At 37.9% G+C, this 14,593-nt stretch overlaps 1 protein-coding gene across 1 annotated transcript in view; it reads right to left on the minus strand.

Moving 5' to 3' along the window:
* Nucleotides 1-247: 247 nt before the first annotated feature.
* Nucleotides 248-14,593, minus strand: part of LOC113677769 (adhesion G protein-coupled receptor V1) — a 57,346-nt gene continuing 43,000 nt past the window's right edge. The window contains exons 63-84 of the mRNA XM_089204604.1: nucleotides 13,648-13,767; nucleotides 13,094-13,245; nucleotides 12,448-12,655; nucleotides 11,891-11,994; nucleotides 11,582-11,698; nucleotides 10,701-10,814; nucleotides 10,239-10,313; nucleotides 9,604-9,768; nucleotides 9,030-9,096; nucleotides 8,854-8,934; nucleotides 8,401-8,504; nucleotides 8,006-8,063; nucleotides 7,574-7,696; nucleotides 7,270-7,374; nucleotides 6,937-7,059; nucleotides 6,544-6,625; nucleotides 5,608-5,710; nucleotides 4,649-4,806; nucleotides 4,077-4,198; nucleotides 3,383-3,568; nucleotides 2,457-2,522; nucleotides 248-1,454 (exon numbers count right to left, since the gene is read on the minus strand). Of these exons, the coding sequence (XP_089060730.1) occupies nucleotides 1,185-1,454; nucleotides 2,457-2,522; nucleotides 3,383-3,568; nucleotides 4,077-4,198; nucleotides 4,649-4,806; nucleotides 5,608-5,710; nucleotides 6,544-6,625; nucleotides 6,937-7,059; nucleotides 7,270-7,374; nucleotides 7,574-7,696; nucleotides 8,006-8,063; nucleotides 8,401-8,504; nucleotides 8,854-8,934; nucleotides 9,030-9,096; nucleotides 9,604-9,768; nucleotides 10,239-10,313; nucleotides 10,701-10,814; nucleotides 11,582-11,698; nucleotides 11,891-11,994; nucleotides 12,448-12,655; nucleotides 13,094-13,245; nucleotides 13,648-13,767 (2,703 nt within the window). The 3' untranslated portion in view covers nucleotides 248-1,184. The remainder of the gene's footprint in view (nucleotides 1,455-2,456; nucleotides 2,523-3,382; nucleotides 3,569-4,076; nucleotides 4,199-4,648; nucleotides 4,807-5,607; nucleotides 5,711-6,543; nucleotides 6,626-6,936; nucleotides 7,060-7,269; nucleotides 7,375-7,573; nucleotides 7,697-8,005; nucleotides 8,064-8,400; nucleotides 8,505-8,853; nucleotides 8,935-9,029; nucleotides 9,097-9,603; nucleotides 9,769-10,238; nucleotides 10,314-10,700; nucleotides 10,815-11,581; nucleotides 11,699-11,890; nucleotides 11,995-12,447; nucleotides 12,656-13,093; nucleotides 13,246-13,647; nucleotides 13,768-14,593) is intronic.

Genomic DNA, 14,593 nt, shown 5'->3' on the forward strand with positions numbered 1-14,593 from the left:
GTGAGGGAAAATAAAAACGTGTTTTTTGGACCCAACGTAATGACATAGTGTGAAGAAGGGGTACACTGAGTTCCGCCAACGTCCATTCAAAGGTACCGCAAACAAGAAACTGGAATGACTAAATATCACTCATGTGAGGTGCCTCCGAATAGGAACCAGGAGAAGGAAAAAAAAAAAGAGTTCGAGAGAAAAGTGACTGAAAGAAGCGTGATAGAGCGGACAATTACGAGATGCATAGCAATTCTTATACAGTTAAAATACGTTTCTTTAATGTATTATTCCGCTTTTGTTCATATTCACACCACATTAAGCAAAATTTCATAGTTCAGTTTATTCATTCTAGACTAAACAAGCGTTTCTTGAGAGCACCACGCTTTTAGTAATCAGCACATTAAATAAAGGCATTTGGTTATTTTTTTGTATTTCACAAATCCGTTCCTACAATTTCGAAGAAATACTTACATATATTAACACGCAATTAAATTTGATTAAACAAAAATTTATCTTTATCCATATTAGTCTTGGCTACTTTTCTACAAAATCGAAAAAAAAAAGACCCACTCAGGGTCTTTCAAAAAATAAAAAAAAAAGTGATACAAAATCTAGAAACGAAAATATATCTTTGAGCACGAGCCAAAAATAAACGTATGTAGGGTTAAAACGGCCTGATTTAAAATGTTCAGCTATTTCGACATTCTTTTTAAATATCTCGTAATGTTATGAATGGTTGAAGTATAATCTTAAGTCACACTCATATAATATCCTCTCAGCGCGGTAAATAAAGTGGCAAGGCAGCTACATAGTGCTTTTCGATCGCAGAGTACAAGTTGCTAAGGGTAGGTTTCGTTTGAATTCTTCAAGATATCTACTTCAAAATAATTTGATTCAACTCCTTCAAAACATAAATTTCCATTTAGTAAAAGGGACACGACAAATGTTTGGCTTGATAAAACAAGAAAGCACTTCAATATAGAATTTTTTAAAAAAGGATCAGAAAAAATACCTGGATTCCAAGGACTAACTTGAAAAATTGAGGCCAAATATTTTAAGCACAAAACCTTATCAAATTATTCATTATTGCATGGCAGTCATAATGGTTTAGCACATCATCTGTACAATTATCAAGCTTCTGTTTATACAGTAAGAGTAAATAAAATAGAAAAATGTTGACACTGGAGCGTTTGTTATAAATGTGTATCTGCGATAGAGATTCTTCTCATTGCATACTGTTCATCTCCCGGATCACCCATATCCAGATCCTTTTCCTCGTCCATTGTTGATTCAAATTGGCCCCCAGTCTTCAACGCAATAATTAGGTCGTCAAAGTCTTGGGTATCATCGTCATCTTCGTACATCTCGTTTACTCGGCCTAGGCTATCGGTGTCGTCCAGGTTGACGAACATTTTGCGACTTCCTTTTGGAGTGGCTCCATAATCTAGGTCGTCCCAGTCAGCCTGGAATTAAAAAAAAAGAAACCAGTTTAACCTGATCGTCCCAGAGGCTGAATCAGTGCTACGAGAGAACACGACAGAGTTCATTCAGACCTTTACACAAAGGCCCAGCAGTTCAAAGGGCGGATAATTCCCTTCAACGAATAAATCGCTCTCCAGAGGATACGTGTCAACAAAACCTTCTGTGCTATCCACTGGATGGCGAGCTATCCAGTGGATAGTGTTATCAACCCTTTGAACAACCAGGCTAGAAGGCGAACGGACCAAACACAACTATTTAGCAAAAAACATTATAATAAAAGCACTGTTTACAAAATCAAAGATGAATATTTGACAGATAGAGTCATGACACAGATAATAAGTTACAGTGTACATATATTTTAACCTAAAAACTTTAACTCATAAGACATAGAAACAAATAAAAATTACAATTGCTATTGTCATATAACTATCAACGCATTATTAACACTTAAACTTTTAGGGTTAATGGACACACAAAAACCAATTAAACATACAAAAAAAATCCAGTGACCGTAAGAGAAATTGAATGTACTAACCACATTGGAATAAGGTGTTAGGTTAAATTATTTCCTTGATCGTTAGTATTTAAAATTTTAGATGTTGTCACAATATGTATGCGCAAACGTGCCTTTTAAACAAACTTTCATATGATACTTTTTAATTTTAAAATCATTTAATGGTTTTTGATGAAGACCTTTTTCAAATACGAATTTCGCTACCTTTCATTGTATTGCAACACAAGTTATCTTCACGGAGGATATTTTCGCGTCAGAAAAATAAAGGGAAATAATGAAAAACTTCTTTTCCCAACCGCAAAATTTAAATTTGGTAAAGAGCATAAGCGCATATCTTTCACTTCTTTATAAATTTTAACTCTCTTTCCAATTTTAATCATGAATCTGCCATAACAGAGGTAGCAAAATAAAGTCTTTTGAATAAGGTTCCTAGTCTTGATTTTAAAAAAATTATGCGGTCAAAACTAACAACAACTCTTGCAATCGGATATCCAACAACGGATCCGCTTCGTCTTTCAATTCTCGTCAAATAAACCTGACTCGGTTGAAGAGAAAAAAAACAAATAAAAATTATAATTGTTATTGACATGCAACTATCAAGGCATCATTTACACTTAAAATGCTTTAACACCTTAATTTAAATCGTGCAATCTTAGTGAAAGCCGTGGAAAACATAAGGGCCGGTTATTTAATCAAAGTTTAGCCCTTGTTTAACGAAACTGCGTTCAAACCTTTCGTCAATTTAGCTGAATCTTTTATCTGAACATTCGTTCTTGTGAACAGTGTCGAGAGGGCCAAAAGCTAATACTGGAAGGACATTTATTTAATTAAATCAACTTTCTTAGAGAGAATCCCTGAGGCCCACTGCCTGCGTAGAACCGCAGTTTGGATTAAATCTCGTGTAAATAACCGGCCCAAAGTATTGAACAAAAATTGAAAACGATCGATATCCTTTCTTTCTCCACTTTCTCAGAAAAAAAAAAAAAGACTTCAGCCGATTGACTGCGTGTAGATATCCGTTCCCCGCATTCCATGCATATCAATCATTCAGCTAGCTAGAATCTAAAACGCATTTTCAGGCTTTGGTGAAGAGAATAAGGCTGCGATTTGAGAGAGGGCTGGGACCTACGTGGCTGGTCACTTTATTGTGGTTACACGCTGAAGTTCATGAATAAAACTGGACTTTCGAGATATTTTTAAGCTTGGAAGTTAACGGTTTTTATGAGTCTTGCAGTTAATTCTAGCTGCGTGCTTTGATATTTAAATTTTATTTTAAATTTTCTAGAGAAGTTTATTTTTAGTTCAAATTTCTTGCAGCATTAGCTGACGACAAGGTTCAACTCCATGATTCCACGAAAAGCGTGTGGTCCAGTGAAGAATTTTGCTAACTCTTACCGGCTCGTCCGGAGAATTCCTCATTCTTTTGAGGCTGGCTATGGAGTGTTGAGGACTTGGGCTGTCTCTAAACAGGTCGTCACGTAATTCTATTGGTGGAGACATGGATGGGAATGCAAACGACCGCTTGAATACACCGCGTAACTGATTCCTCATCAAGCAATACCAGATGAAAATGTATAATGCCTGTAATGATAAACCAATGAATGAAAAGTGTAATTTTAAAACAATGTAGCTACACAACATTTTCAATCTTAAATGAAGTAAGTCTCAGTTTTCCCTGTGCCTCGTTAGGGACCTTAAGCAACGCCAAGGAAGACGTCGATCAAAAAGATAAATTTCTTCTTCTAGTTACAGAACTTCACAAATGGTTGGACGTGTTTACCGCCTCTCACGGCGCTATAACTTTACTCGTGAACAGGGTTGAGTTCAAAATAGAAACTTTAAAAAATTTTTGCCGTCGGGGTTTAGGTTCTCATACCACAAACATTTTGGTGATTTCATGTTGTTGTTTTGCGGAGGACGGCTAAGAAATGTACAAGGATTTTAAACGAATGTACTGAGCTATTGTTCTGCTCATTAGATCTTTAATTTCGCCACGTCCTTCTTGCCGTCATCCCCGTGGTTTGGATAAAATTCCCTATCACCAGTACTAACACAAAAATTAAACTTAGAGTAAGTCAGGGATCCTTACCAGTATTCCGTCAGAGATCACAAACAAAATAAGCAGCCAATCGTATCCAAAGGCCAAGTGAAATCCAGCAAACAACCACACCAATGTACTCAGAAAAAAGAGTCCAATAACATAGCGTATTTCTAAACCGAGGTAGAAAAAAAATTAAAACATTTTAATAGTTAAATAAGGAATCACTTGAAAATGGAACCTACGCTATTGAGGGGGCTGGTACTAGAAGAGAAAGCTTCTTAAATCCAAATTTCAAAGGCTTCCTCCTATATCTCCATTTTGATCTTTTCGCTTTTAATGGACCGCATTTCTAAATCGAATTGACCCGAAAGGCCAATCAGAACTAAAAAACGTACCACAAAGAGCCAATGAGGGTTCTGAATCGTGGGAGAGCGGGCGTGACTAGGGTGCGATTGGTTTTAATTTACTTCTGCTTGGTTAAGAGGATTGTGCGAATGCTCTAGAATAACCTCAGAGTAAAGAGCAGATCCAAGTCAATTTCCAGTAGAAAATTAAATTTCGATTTAAAACTGCTCTTGAGTGACTGTAACTTCTTAAGGGAGGAAACTCATATTAAGTACCTTTTATGTTGTAGTGCCCACGGAAAATGTCATCGTAGTGTTTCCATTGTGGAGTGACCAGGTATGCCTGTGTGAAGATCAAGGCCACGCCCATCAGCAGCAGGAGGATTGGGCCAACAACACTGGCAAGAGCAGCGTATGTGTTTGGTATAAAACACCTGGTGAAACGTAAAATAAAAATGTTAACAGAAACTATACTTAAAAAAAAACTGAAGAGTATCCTAGGGTTCAAAATCAAAACCGGAAGATCACGTTTTCAAATAAACTTTTAAGGCAGAGAATGGTTTGAACCGCGTTTTTCTGTTTCTGTCCTGGGTGATCTTTTGTGATTTTGCTCTAAGTCATAAGTTGAGCTTCTTCTTGTTCAATACTTTTCGCCATTTGTGCCCATTAGGCCCAATTTCGGGAAAAAATTGCAGGTTGCGATGTCGCCTCAAACAGCTTTTAAATGAGATGTGTTACTCGTGAGTTTGAGAGCAGAACCACAAAAGATCAAAACAAAATTTAAAAAACGGCATTAAATGCAACAGCATCAGTATTGAGACTGCCTTAGTGTTTCCTGAAGTAATTAATCCCCATCTTTCCCCACCCTCCATGACCTGCCCCAAAAGTTCACTAGATGAGAGAAAAGAACGACCATTTCAGCTGATAACAGATTAGGATTTAACCTTTTATCTCCCAGTAGTGATTACCATGAAATTTCTCCCTGTAATATCCATACATTTTTCAGCAAACAGGTAATGAGAACATTTAAACTTATCAGGTAGAATCCGCTATGTTGATCTAGCGCCAGTTCTCATAACTAATTTACAAGGAAATGTTTAGCAGCTCAAGGGAAGAATTAACAATCAGATCTTGGGAGTTAAAGGGTTAAATCTTCTTTGAGAGTTTGGCGAAAATAAAAAACATGCCGCTTAAGAAAAAAGGGGAACCATTTGAGGAACACATCTCCAACTTACATGTCTCCATTACTATGAACATCAGCATATGCTTCAGTGAACTCCCAATTGAGGGCAAGTTGAGTGACAAGGATATATATCACAATGACCACAACAGGCATCCCTGAGAAATACAAACGATGAATCACGTCAGTCATAACGTATCAGGCATTGCTAGATTGTATCCCTCCGCTAGGATATTAACAGAAATTCTACTCGCTGATGAAACGATTTACCATATAAACTACGGTGTTACACAAGGATTTCCAGCCCTGAGAAAAGCCGTAACAACACACGTGAAAAAATATGGCATTTTTTATGGTGAATAGATCGCACCAATTAGGGCCAATCATACTACAGGGACCACAAGTGATTTCAAAATGGATGTGATAAATAAGATAAACAAACTGATACACGGTTGCTTGTATATATGAAATTGCTCTTCTCGAGTTCAACTCGACATCTCACTCGTTCGCTGCGCTCACTCGTAAACTATTGAGTTGAACACTCGAAGATAATTTCCATATCTACGCGCGCCCATGTATCATTCTCTATATCATACATTTACTACAAGCGTGCATAAAAAAAAAAACAATAACAACAACAAACAAACAGATAAACGGGTAACTCGTTATTATTTGACATCACATCTTGATGTGACATCAAAGTCTCTTATTTTATCAGAGAGAAGGTAAAGAGCATGTAGAGGAGAAAATTATTCACTCGATCATGAGAATTAACTCCCAAGATCGCATTGGTGATTCTCCTTACTGTCTGCCATAAAATTCCTATGATGTGAATTTGGAGAATTTGGCATTGGATCAACTAATAACCCCCTCATTGATATTTTACTTTAGTCTTGTCACTTCTATGCTTGATATTATATTGATATTGTAAGGAGAAATTCTGTCTTGATCACTCATGGGAGTTAAAAGGTTAAACAGAATCAGCACTTACCCCATCCAACACTCAAGAACATGACCAGTTTCCTGTCGGTGTGCTCGTCATTCAAAACGAAGACACGCCATAGATTCCATCCCTAAAAGCACAAAACAGAAATAGCCTAATTGCATGTATCTCATTCACAAACACTGTTACTGTAATGTATTGATTACCGCAAAGGTGAATACTCTTTTACTAGAGAACCAGCGTGGAGCCCTATCACAGCTTTATCATTTTTGGAACTGCGTAATAGCTGTATCTTCTTTTTTTCTTTTTACGTTATGAATCGTATAAAAACCAGTTCCCACGGCAGAAACAGTGGGACAAGTATGAGCAAAACCTTAGTGTAGCTGTTGTGCTGTACACAAAGATTAAATATTCCTTGCACTTGTTAAAAAATTATCATACCTCAATGAACATCCAAGAAAACTGGCAAAGGAAGAAGTAATGAATAAACAAGGCCAAAACTGAACAGCGAGTAGGTTCCTCCACTAATTCCGGGCTGAGATACGCGCCCAGAACATACATCAACTGAAACAGAGAAAGAAGATACCGTTTAATATAAGTTTAAGCAGAAACGTTTATTAGGACTTAAAGACGACGGAAATGATAGCGTACAGACCCTGAGCTGTTCGAGCTGACGTCAATGGACTCAGCATCAGCTTTACTTATATTGCTGCATAAAATAAACAAATGCTCCTATTATCATATGTATCAAAAGTATCAAAACAAATTGTTCACCTGAGCCATCATACAAGCGAAAAACAAATGAATCAATAGCTTGGCAGCAAACATGTTCTCGACAGAGCATGCGTGGTGGATAACCAAGGCGGCGAAAAACGCTCCCTAATAGCAAGAAAAAAAAAAGAGAAGTTAATTTCAATTTCCTATTAGGAAAACAGGAATTTCTTGATGCTAGCATCTTCACAATTTCGCGGTTGAAGATATTCTCAAGGGAGAATATCACCAAGAAAATTCCACTGTTCTTCTTTTTCAAGGAAACCTCGCCATCTCAGAAATAAAAATAAAAGTTTATGTAACATACCATACAGACAAAGCAGACGATGAAAAAGTAAATCTTATATCCAGTCCTGTTGTCGCTCTCTCCTTGAGCTGCAAAGATGGACAGGTGATCACACTGGCACTCTACGTACTCAGCTTTGTCGCTCTGTTGAAGAGGGAAATAATCATCACCACAATATTCACTCTTTGTATTACTAATACCACTGATCAAAATGGTTCAGAGCATATAATTCAACATGACTATTCCTCAGTATAAATTAGGAAAACCTGTTAGACAGGCAAAATGCCAAAAAATGTCTGACTCATACAAGAAGTTTCTACTATTTCAACTTAACAGATGGTATTCCCTGAAGCAAAATTAATATATTCCATGAAAAGATGATACACAAAATTCAAGACATATAGCCATGCAAGAATGCAAAGAAATTAATGTTTTTGATAAAAAGATATTTACCTTTTTAGTGCAGCCTTCTGTAGACCAAGCTGACTTGGAGTGATCCCAAAAAACGCAACTGAAAAAAAAAAAAAAAAAAACGGATGGTAACTTCGATTGACGCCAAATGAACATGTTATATAAGGGAAGACAAAGGCATAAGAGCCACAACATACGGACGAGTTTTTGGGCTACAGGAATGCTTACCTCCCCTAAATGTAAAGATGGTATGACGTTATTAAAAACATGTGAAAATTATTACGCGGAAAGCAGTTATTTCTATTCAATTACATCAACAATGAATGAATTTATCCAGAGCAGAAGTGAAATTCTACAACTTTGGTAACAATTTCCACAACTTTCCTCGTCGAGGATAATTCAGACAACAATGAATGCAAGAGTCAGCTGCGACTTACTCGGCTCCTTTGGGAGTGACTCTCTTTTTGTCCGTGTAGATGCGATATGTAACTGGATTTTGACTGCTAATAGATGGAGTCTCATTCAGTGAAGTGGAGAGCACCTGGAAAACATATCAAACCTTTGTCATTGTAGCTTCAGAATATTATGCAAGTGGAGGGAAGGAGAGGGAGAAAGGAATGGGAGGAAGAAGAAATAAATGGGAAAAAGTAGCGGTACAAGGTCGAATGATACGTGAAAAAACAAACAAAGATATGTATACAGGCAATAAAAATTGTAAACCAAAAAAGGCACAGAGAGCATCAGTTCGCTAAGGACGAGAAAACAGAAAGGAGATCAAAAACAAAAATGAGACAAATACAAACGCACTGAAAAAAAACGAGATACCTGGCGAAAAAAAAAAAAAAAAAAAAAGGAATTCTGTGATTCAAGACAAAAAAAACGATTCTCACCTTTTCGTTGATGACTGGAGGTCTGTTAGGTTTGTTGAACCAGTGAGCAGTTTGGTAATCGATGAAGTGAACATCGTTACACTAAAAAGGAAAAAAATGTCAGATTGTTCCGGACCGCAAGGTAACTATTTCGAAAAAGAATTATCAACCAAATTCAAACTATACATAACACAAACCTCGCTTGATGAAGAAGATGAAGAGGAAAACATACGTGATGGATACTGGAAGTAATCTTCCCCTTTCCTAAAAAAGAGATAATTGTATAAGATATCGGCAAAACAGCCTGATTCAGTTAGCATTATAACGAAACACAGGGAGGTGCAAAATGAATATTTTCCCTGTTACCTTTTTTCCCTTCGAAAGAAAAATTATGAGAAGATTATGTAGCGGTTAAATAATCCGGTTTCCATGGCGTGAAGATAATTGCTCACCCTGGATTAGATGGATGGTAGACCAGCGCAAGTTACCTCAGAAAGTTTATCAAGTTTTTCCAGTTTTTAGATACCCATTTAAACTCCTGAATCGAGAGAGAGGGGGGCACTATGGAGATTCAAGATTTTACCAGGGCCTTTGCATCTGAGTGTTACACCTTCGACAGGTTCCGCAAAAATGGATCTTATACATGGACCGCTAACATTCGTTAGATAAACCTCTAAACATCTTTTCTAAGAGAATCAAAGAGTTCGTTTTCCTTAAGAGGACAACGTTACATGTAAGCTTCTGGCATATGTTTGAAGGTTAGTGTCATACCCGGCGGCGATTTTTAGCCCGTTCAGTTGAGAAGGCGATCGTCTAAAGCCTTTCACTGTAGCGCGTTGACCCTGAAGGGATGCACCATTCTCGTCTGGGCAGGGCAAACCATACATCAGGGAAAATGCAAACGTTTCAAAAACTGTGGAGAGTTTGTCTTGACCCCTGAAAAATCAAAGTAGAACGACATATCGAACTTTAAGTTATTGTTATTGGTGTTGGTGTTTTTTTTTTCTTTTCGTTTTTCCTTTTTTTTTTAAAGAATAACAGTAATGATAAAAATAACGATAAGAATATTTTTTTAATGAGTCACTGCGAAATCAAGTTTTCAAACCATTCCAGTATTCAAAGGGGCCCAGAAGAACTCAAAGTAAAGACAAGCAAACAGCTCAAAGTGCGAGAAGACGTTCACGACAAAGTGTGGCGATTGGCTTCGGCATCTGATTGATGGAGAGGGTGGCGCGAGATTCTTTTAAACCAATCGCATAGCGAAGCAAAGAGAGGCCAGTACAACACTGGAATACTTTCGATACTGGAATGGAAATAGTTTTAAATGTCACAGAAAGTATGAAAGCCGTTCTACCGCTATTTCCTCTCAAAGTGTAGGGATCACTATGTTAGCAATGAACACTCACCTCGTGTCATCTCGACTGGGTTTCAATAATTCGTCAAAGATGTCTAAAAGAAGCTGTTTGGACGAATCTCTCAACCTGAAAGACCAGCGTTTAAATTCTTATTATTCTCCAAGACACTGCAACTAGTCATTTCATTTATGTTTGGAAGATATATGACATTATCTAAACGTCTTCCAATAGGCCTTTTTCGATGTATAGCTTAACAGAGCTAAGCAGACGCGTGATTAAGGAATTGAACGAGGCCACTTGTTCATTTACTAATATATATTTGTAGGCCACTTTCTGGAACCATCTGTTACTCCCAACAAAACAACAAAGAAACGGCAATGGAGGATAAAGATCGACGTGGGTAGAAAAGAGTCATCCAGCGGAACGTTAATGAGCACAGACCTTCCAGCGGTCTGCCGATACTTATCCAGCACTTAAAGCTTAACACAAAACTGAATCAACCTCTATACTTACGCTGTGCCCTGGCTTTTCTTGTCGCCTAAGATGATGTTAATTGTGTTCATTGTTAGAGTCAGTCTGTCTTCATCCAGCGTTGTCTGTATGTTCGATTTCAGTTCCGTGAGGATCCTTTAATTCCAACCAAATTAAATAAATTAACTACTGAGGAAATGTAAGTTCGTATACGGCACAGTTCCTCTAGGTGGAGACGTTGTCAATATATGTATAGCCAAATACAGTTTGCTCCAGATTTATTTCACTATTGCCTCTGATATTGCTCAAAGTTTCACCTCCTTCTACTACTCTCAACGCCTCTGGAGAGCTGTTTTTCAAACTTAGAACAGACTCTTCTTGACAGATGACAGCAAACACGGCACCCTAAAAACGACTTAATAATGACACCTATATAACCACCGGACCAAACAGAGTGCGCATCGAAACCGTGATTGGTTTTAATTTTCCATCTGATTGGTTGAGAAAGTGGCACAAGTTTTCTGGACTAATCAATGAGCGAAGTAAAGCAAAACCAATGCAATCTCAGGGTAGTATAGTGTTATCAACAGAGTTGATAACGTAAATTGGCCACCGCAGAGAATTTAAGGGCTGACGTTTCGGGCGTTAGCCCTTCGTCCCTAAGTCTTTGATTCGTCAGAGTCAAATTGTCCAATCGCTCAGACGAAGGGCTAACGCTCGAAACGTCAGCCTTTAAACTCTTTACGAGGGCCAATTTACGTCATCAACTTAGTTGACAACACTAAATTACACTGTTATACTCTCCCCCGACGCAGCACCACCGTTTCCTAAGAGACTTACCCCCTTTTATTCAATGCAATCTCAGATTATTTTCGACACTCAGTTGAAAGTTGCTCTATGAATTAGTCATAGGAAATTCTTACTCGTCAATCTTTTCATCAGAAAGTGGAGTTTGAATGGCTAAGGCTCGCAATTTTAGGAACATCGTTGTCTCTTTGTCGTCTGAAATCGTCACGAAGGATATACTGTCATTCAAGATCCTAGAAAAAAAGGATGAGGATAATGACTATTTGAAAACACCATGGCCCGGAAAGGATGACTGGTGCATCCCATAGAGCCACCTTAAAAATTGTTCTCTGAATGAAGTATGACTAACTGCTTTAATGTTGCAATGGATAATTCAATAAATAATTAAATTTAAACATCTGAAAACACATGACCAGGCAACTCACTTTGCTCCTCCAGTAGCGTTGAGCAACACGACCTCAAAGGCTTTTGGGTACTTGGTGGGGGAAGCCTCTCTTGGAGTTAAAGCAATTGTTATCAGCCGCGACGTCTAAAGAAAAACAATAAATGGTTTGTTTACTGTTCCTCTTTAGCTAAAAAATGACGCTAAACTGCGCCCCCACGCTAAAAAGATATGATATAGAACAAAATTTACACTTTACGTTGGCATCTGCCTGTCCCTCTACTAGTGACAATAATGTTCTTATTGAAGCTCGAATGGTGTGTAGCTGATCCTGTGCATTGGATTCCAACTTCCCATCTTCAATCGATTGTCACTTGTAAAAATCAAACCAACCACTTTCGATTGCGGAGAAAAGGAAAAAATATATGCACGGGAAACACTCGAGACTGACAAGGTTTTTTTTTTTTTTCTTTTTTTTCTCAGGTATCGTTCATGGCACAAACATGCAAAAATCATTGCTTAGCAAGCTCTCACTAATTCCCTTTTTTTTTTTTGGCATATACGGTCAGTCACAAACAATTGATGAGCCAGCGAACTTACTTCTCCTTTTGTGAATCTTATGGAAGTGGCAGTAGGCTTCACGTAATCTTGTCCAGCGAATGCTTGGGAGGTCTCCAGGCCTGGCTTTGAAGTGAATCTATCAGGGAGATCGCGTGTTTTAAAGTAAACAGTGACGTCATTGTCTTTCCCATGGTTCCGGATGACCTGAAGAGAGATTTCGGTAGCAGTCTTGTCGACAGTTGTGTAGCTAAGAGAGACAAAAAGATGGAATTTCAACGATGATATGATTCGTAATCGTACGGGACCGTTTCAGAATAGCTTCCATCGCAAAGTGATGTGCGGTTTTGATGTGTGGTTTTGCGGTTTTGTGGTTTTGTCACTCAGTGAGGCCAAGTGAAACTCAAACCTCTAGTTAAAGTTGGATAGTGCAGATCAAACAAAAAACCATTGTGTGACATGATTATAATCCAACTGATATACATGGGAATGTTATAACGCAACAGCAGCAGCAGCATCAACAACAAAAGTGGAACAACAACATACATTTACAGATGTAGTTGCTCCAACCTTCTTCGTTTTGCATAACATCATGAAAAATTAGTCTTACACTAGAATAACTACATCTGATTTGTTAATATCTAAATAAATATATAACTAAATAAATAATAACGGGAGAACAACTTACACAGTGTCCTTGTGGAAGGCGACCGTTCCATTGGGGTAGTCACTCTCCAGAACATTGATTACCGCAGAACGGAACTGAGGATTAATTCGCGCTTGGCTGCCACTCACAATATCATTTAAATCCACATGAAAGCTGGAGGCCCACTCAGGTATCTAGAAATCAATGGAGATCTCGTTCGAAATGATTCCAGAGAAAAAAAAGCGTCGCAAACAACACTGGAAGGATGGGAAGAGTGATATGCACCAAACTTCTTCGCGATAGAATTACTTCTTGGATTACCGAAAAAACATATTCACGTTTGCGCAGTGCTAAAAAAAAAATAAGACCATATCTAGTTCTCTGCAACCTACTGTAAAACTCTTGGAACACTTAACCTTTCACCAACTCGTAGTCACTATCCAACTTTAAACCCGGCAGTGTTAACGCAATGTTTCTTAGTGAAAACATTGCGATTTCATCATAAACTTATGGGTAGCTTTACGCAATACCATTTGGGGCGGGAGGGGGGCTGCCAGCCAACTGATCAATACATCTTGCGTTTAAGGAATACTTACAGCATCATTTTTCATAGTGATGACAAGATCTTGCTGCTGCACACCACTGGCAAATCTAACTCTTCCTTCAGACGCTTCGACCTGGTCACGAAACTCACTTTCACGAACACTCCACGAAACCTTAGCACAAGAAATTACGATTGCAAATAAGTATGGTCTAGAGAACATACAACTTTTATTTCCAGTAACAAACTTCGTTTTTCATAAATCATTTGCGCTAAGTAAGGTATATAGCCTTCGGCTCCTAACTTCTAATGAACAAATAATTCTTGTAGCATTTCCCAAAGAAACTGAAAACAGAACGCAAGAATCCAACAAACAAAACAACGATAGCAAGGTAATATCCAAAAACATCATTAAAAGATTTTTAAAGACAAAGTTATTTTCTAGTTAGGTTGCTTGGGATAAAGAATTTGAGAAAAAGAAAAAGAAAAATTGGAAAACCAACAAGAACGAAGTGCAGGGAGTACGTTTCTATAGAAACTGTGGTACTGCGTCCGTTAGGTGTATAAGATAATTTGATTTTATCAAATGAGTTAATAATGTAAACTGGCCACCGTGAGAGCTTCTAAAGCTGACGTTTCGAGCGTTAGCCCAACTTCAAAGCTCTACATTTGCAGCGAAAGACGTCAATTCGGCTGTGAATTCTTAATATGTAATCTTTCCAATCACATTATGGAAAGAAACTGCTTGAACATAGCTTATAGTTTAAATGAGTTCGTGGAAATGTCATGGAATTACAACAGGAGCAGGAAAAATGAAAAGCCGAGGCTACCTACCACTAAAGAATCCGGAAGACAACCAGGTTGACAGAGAGAGGCCTTAACGACAAGAAGCAAATAAAGAATAGTAGAGTATAGAAGAAGAGGAAAAACAGTTGCCTTTTGCCAAGAAATTAAAAAAGCTGAGAAAAGAAGACTAGTAACCATCAATAATTCCTTCAAAG

The sequence above is a fragment of the Pocillopora damicornis genome, chromosome 4 (assembly GCF_964200805.1).
Source record: "Pocillopora damicornis chromosome 4, jaPocDami1.2, whole genome shotgun sequence".
In the NCBI taxonomy this organism is placed as follows: Eukaryota; Metazoa; Cnidaria; class Anthozoa; order Scleractinia; family Pocilloporidae; genus Pocillopora; species Pocillopora damicornis.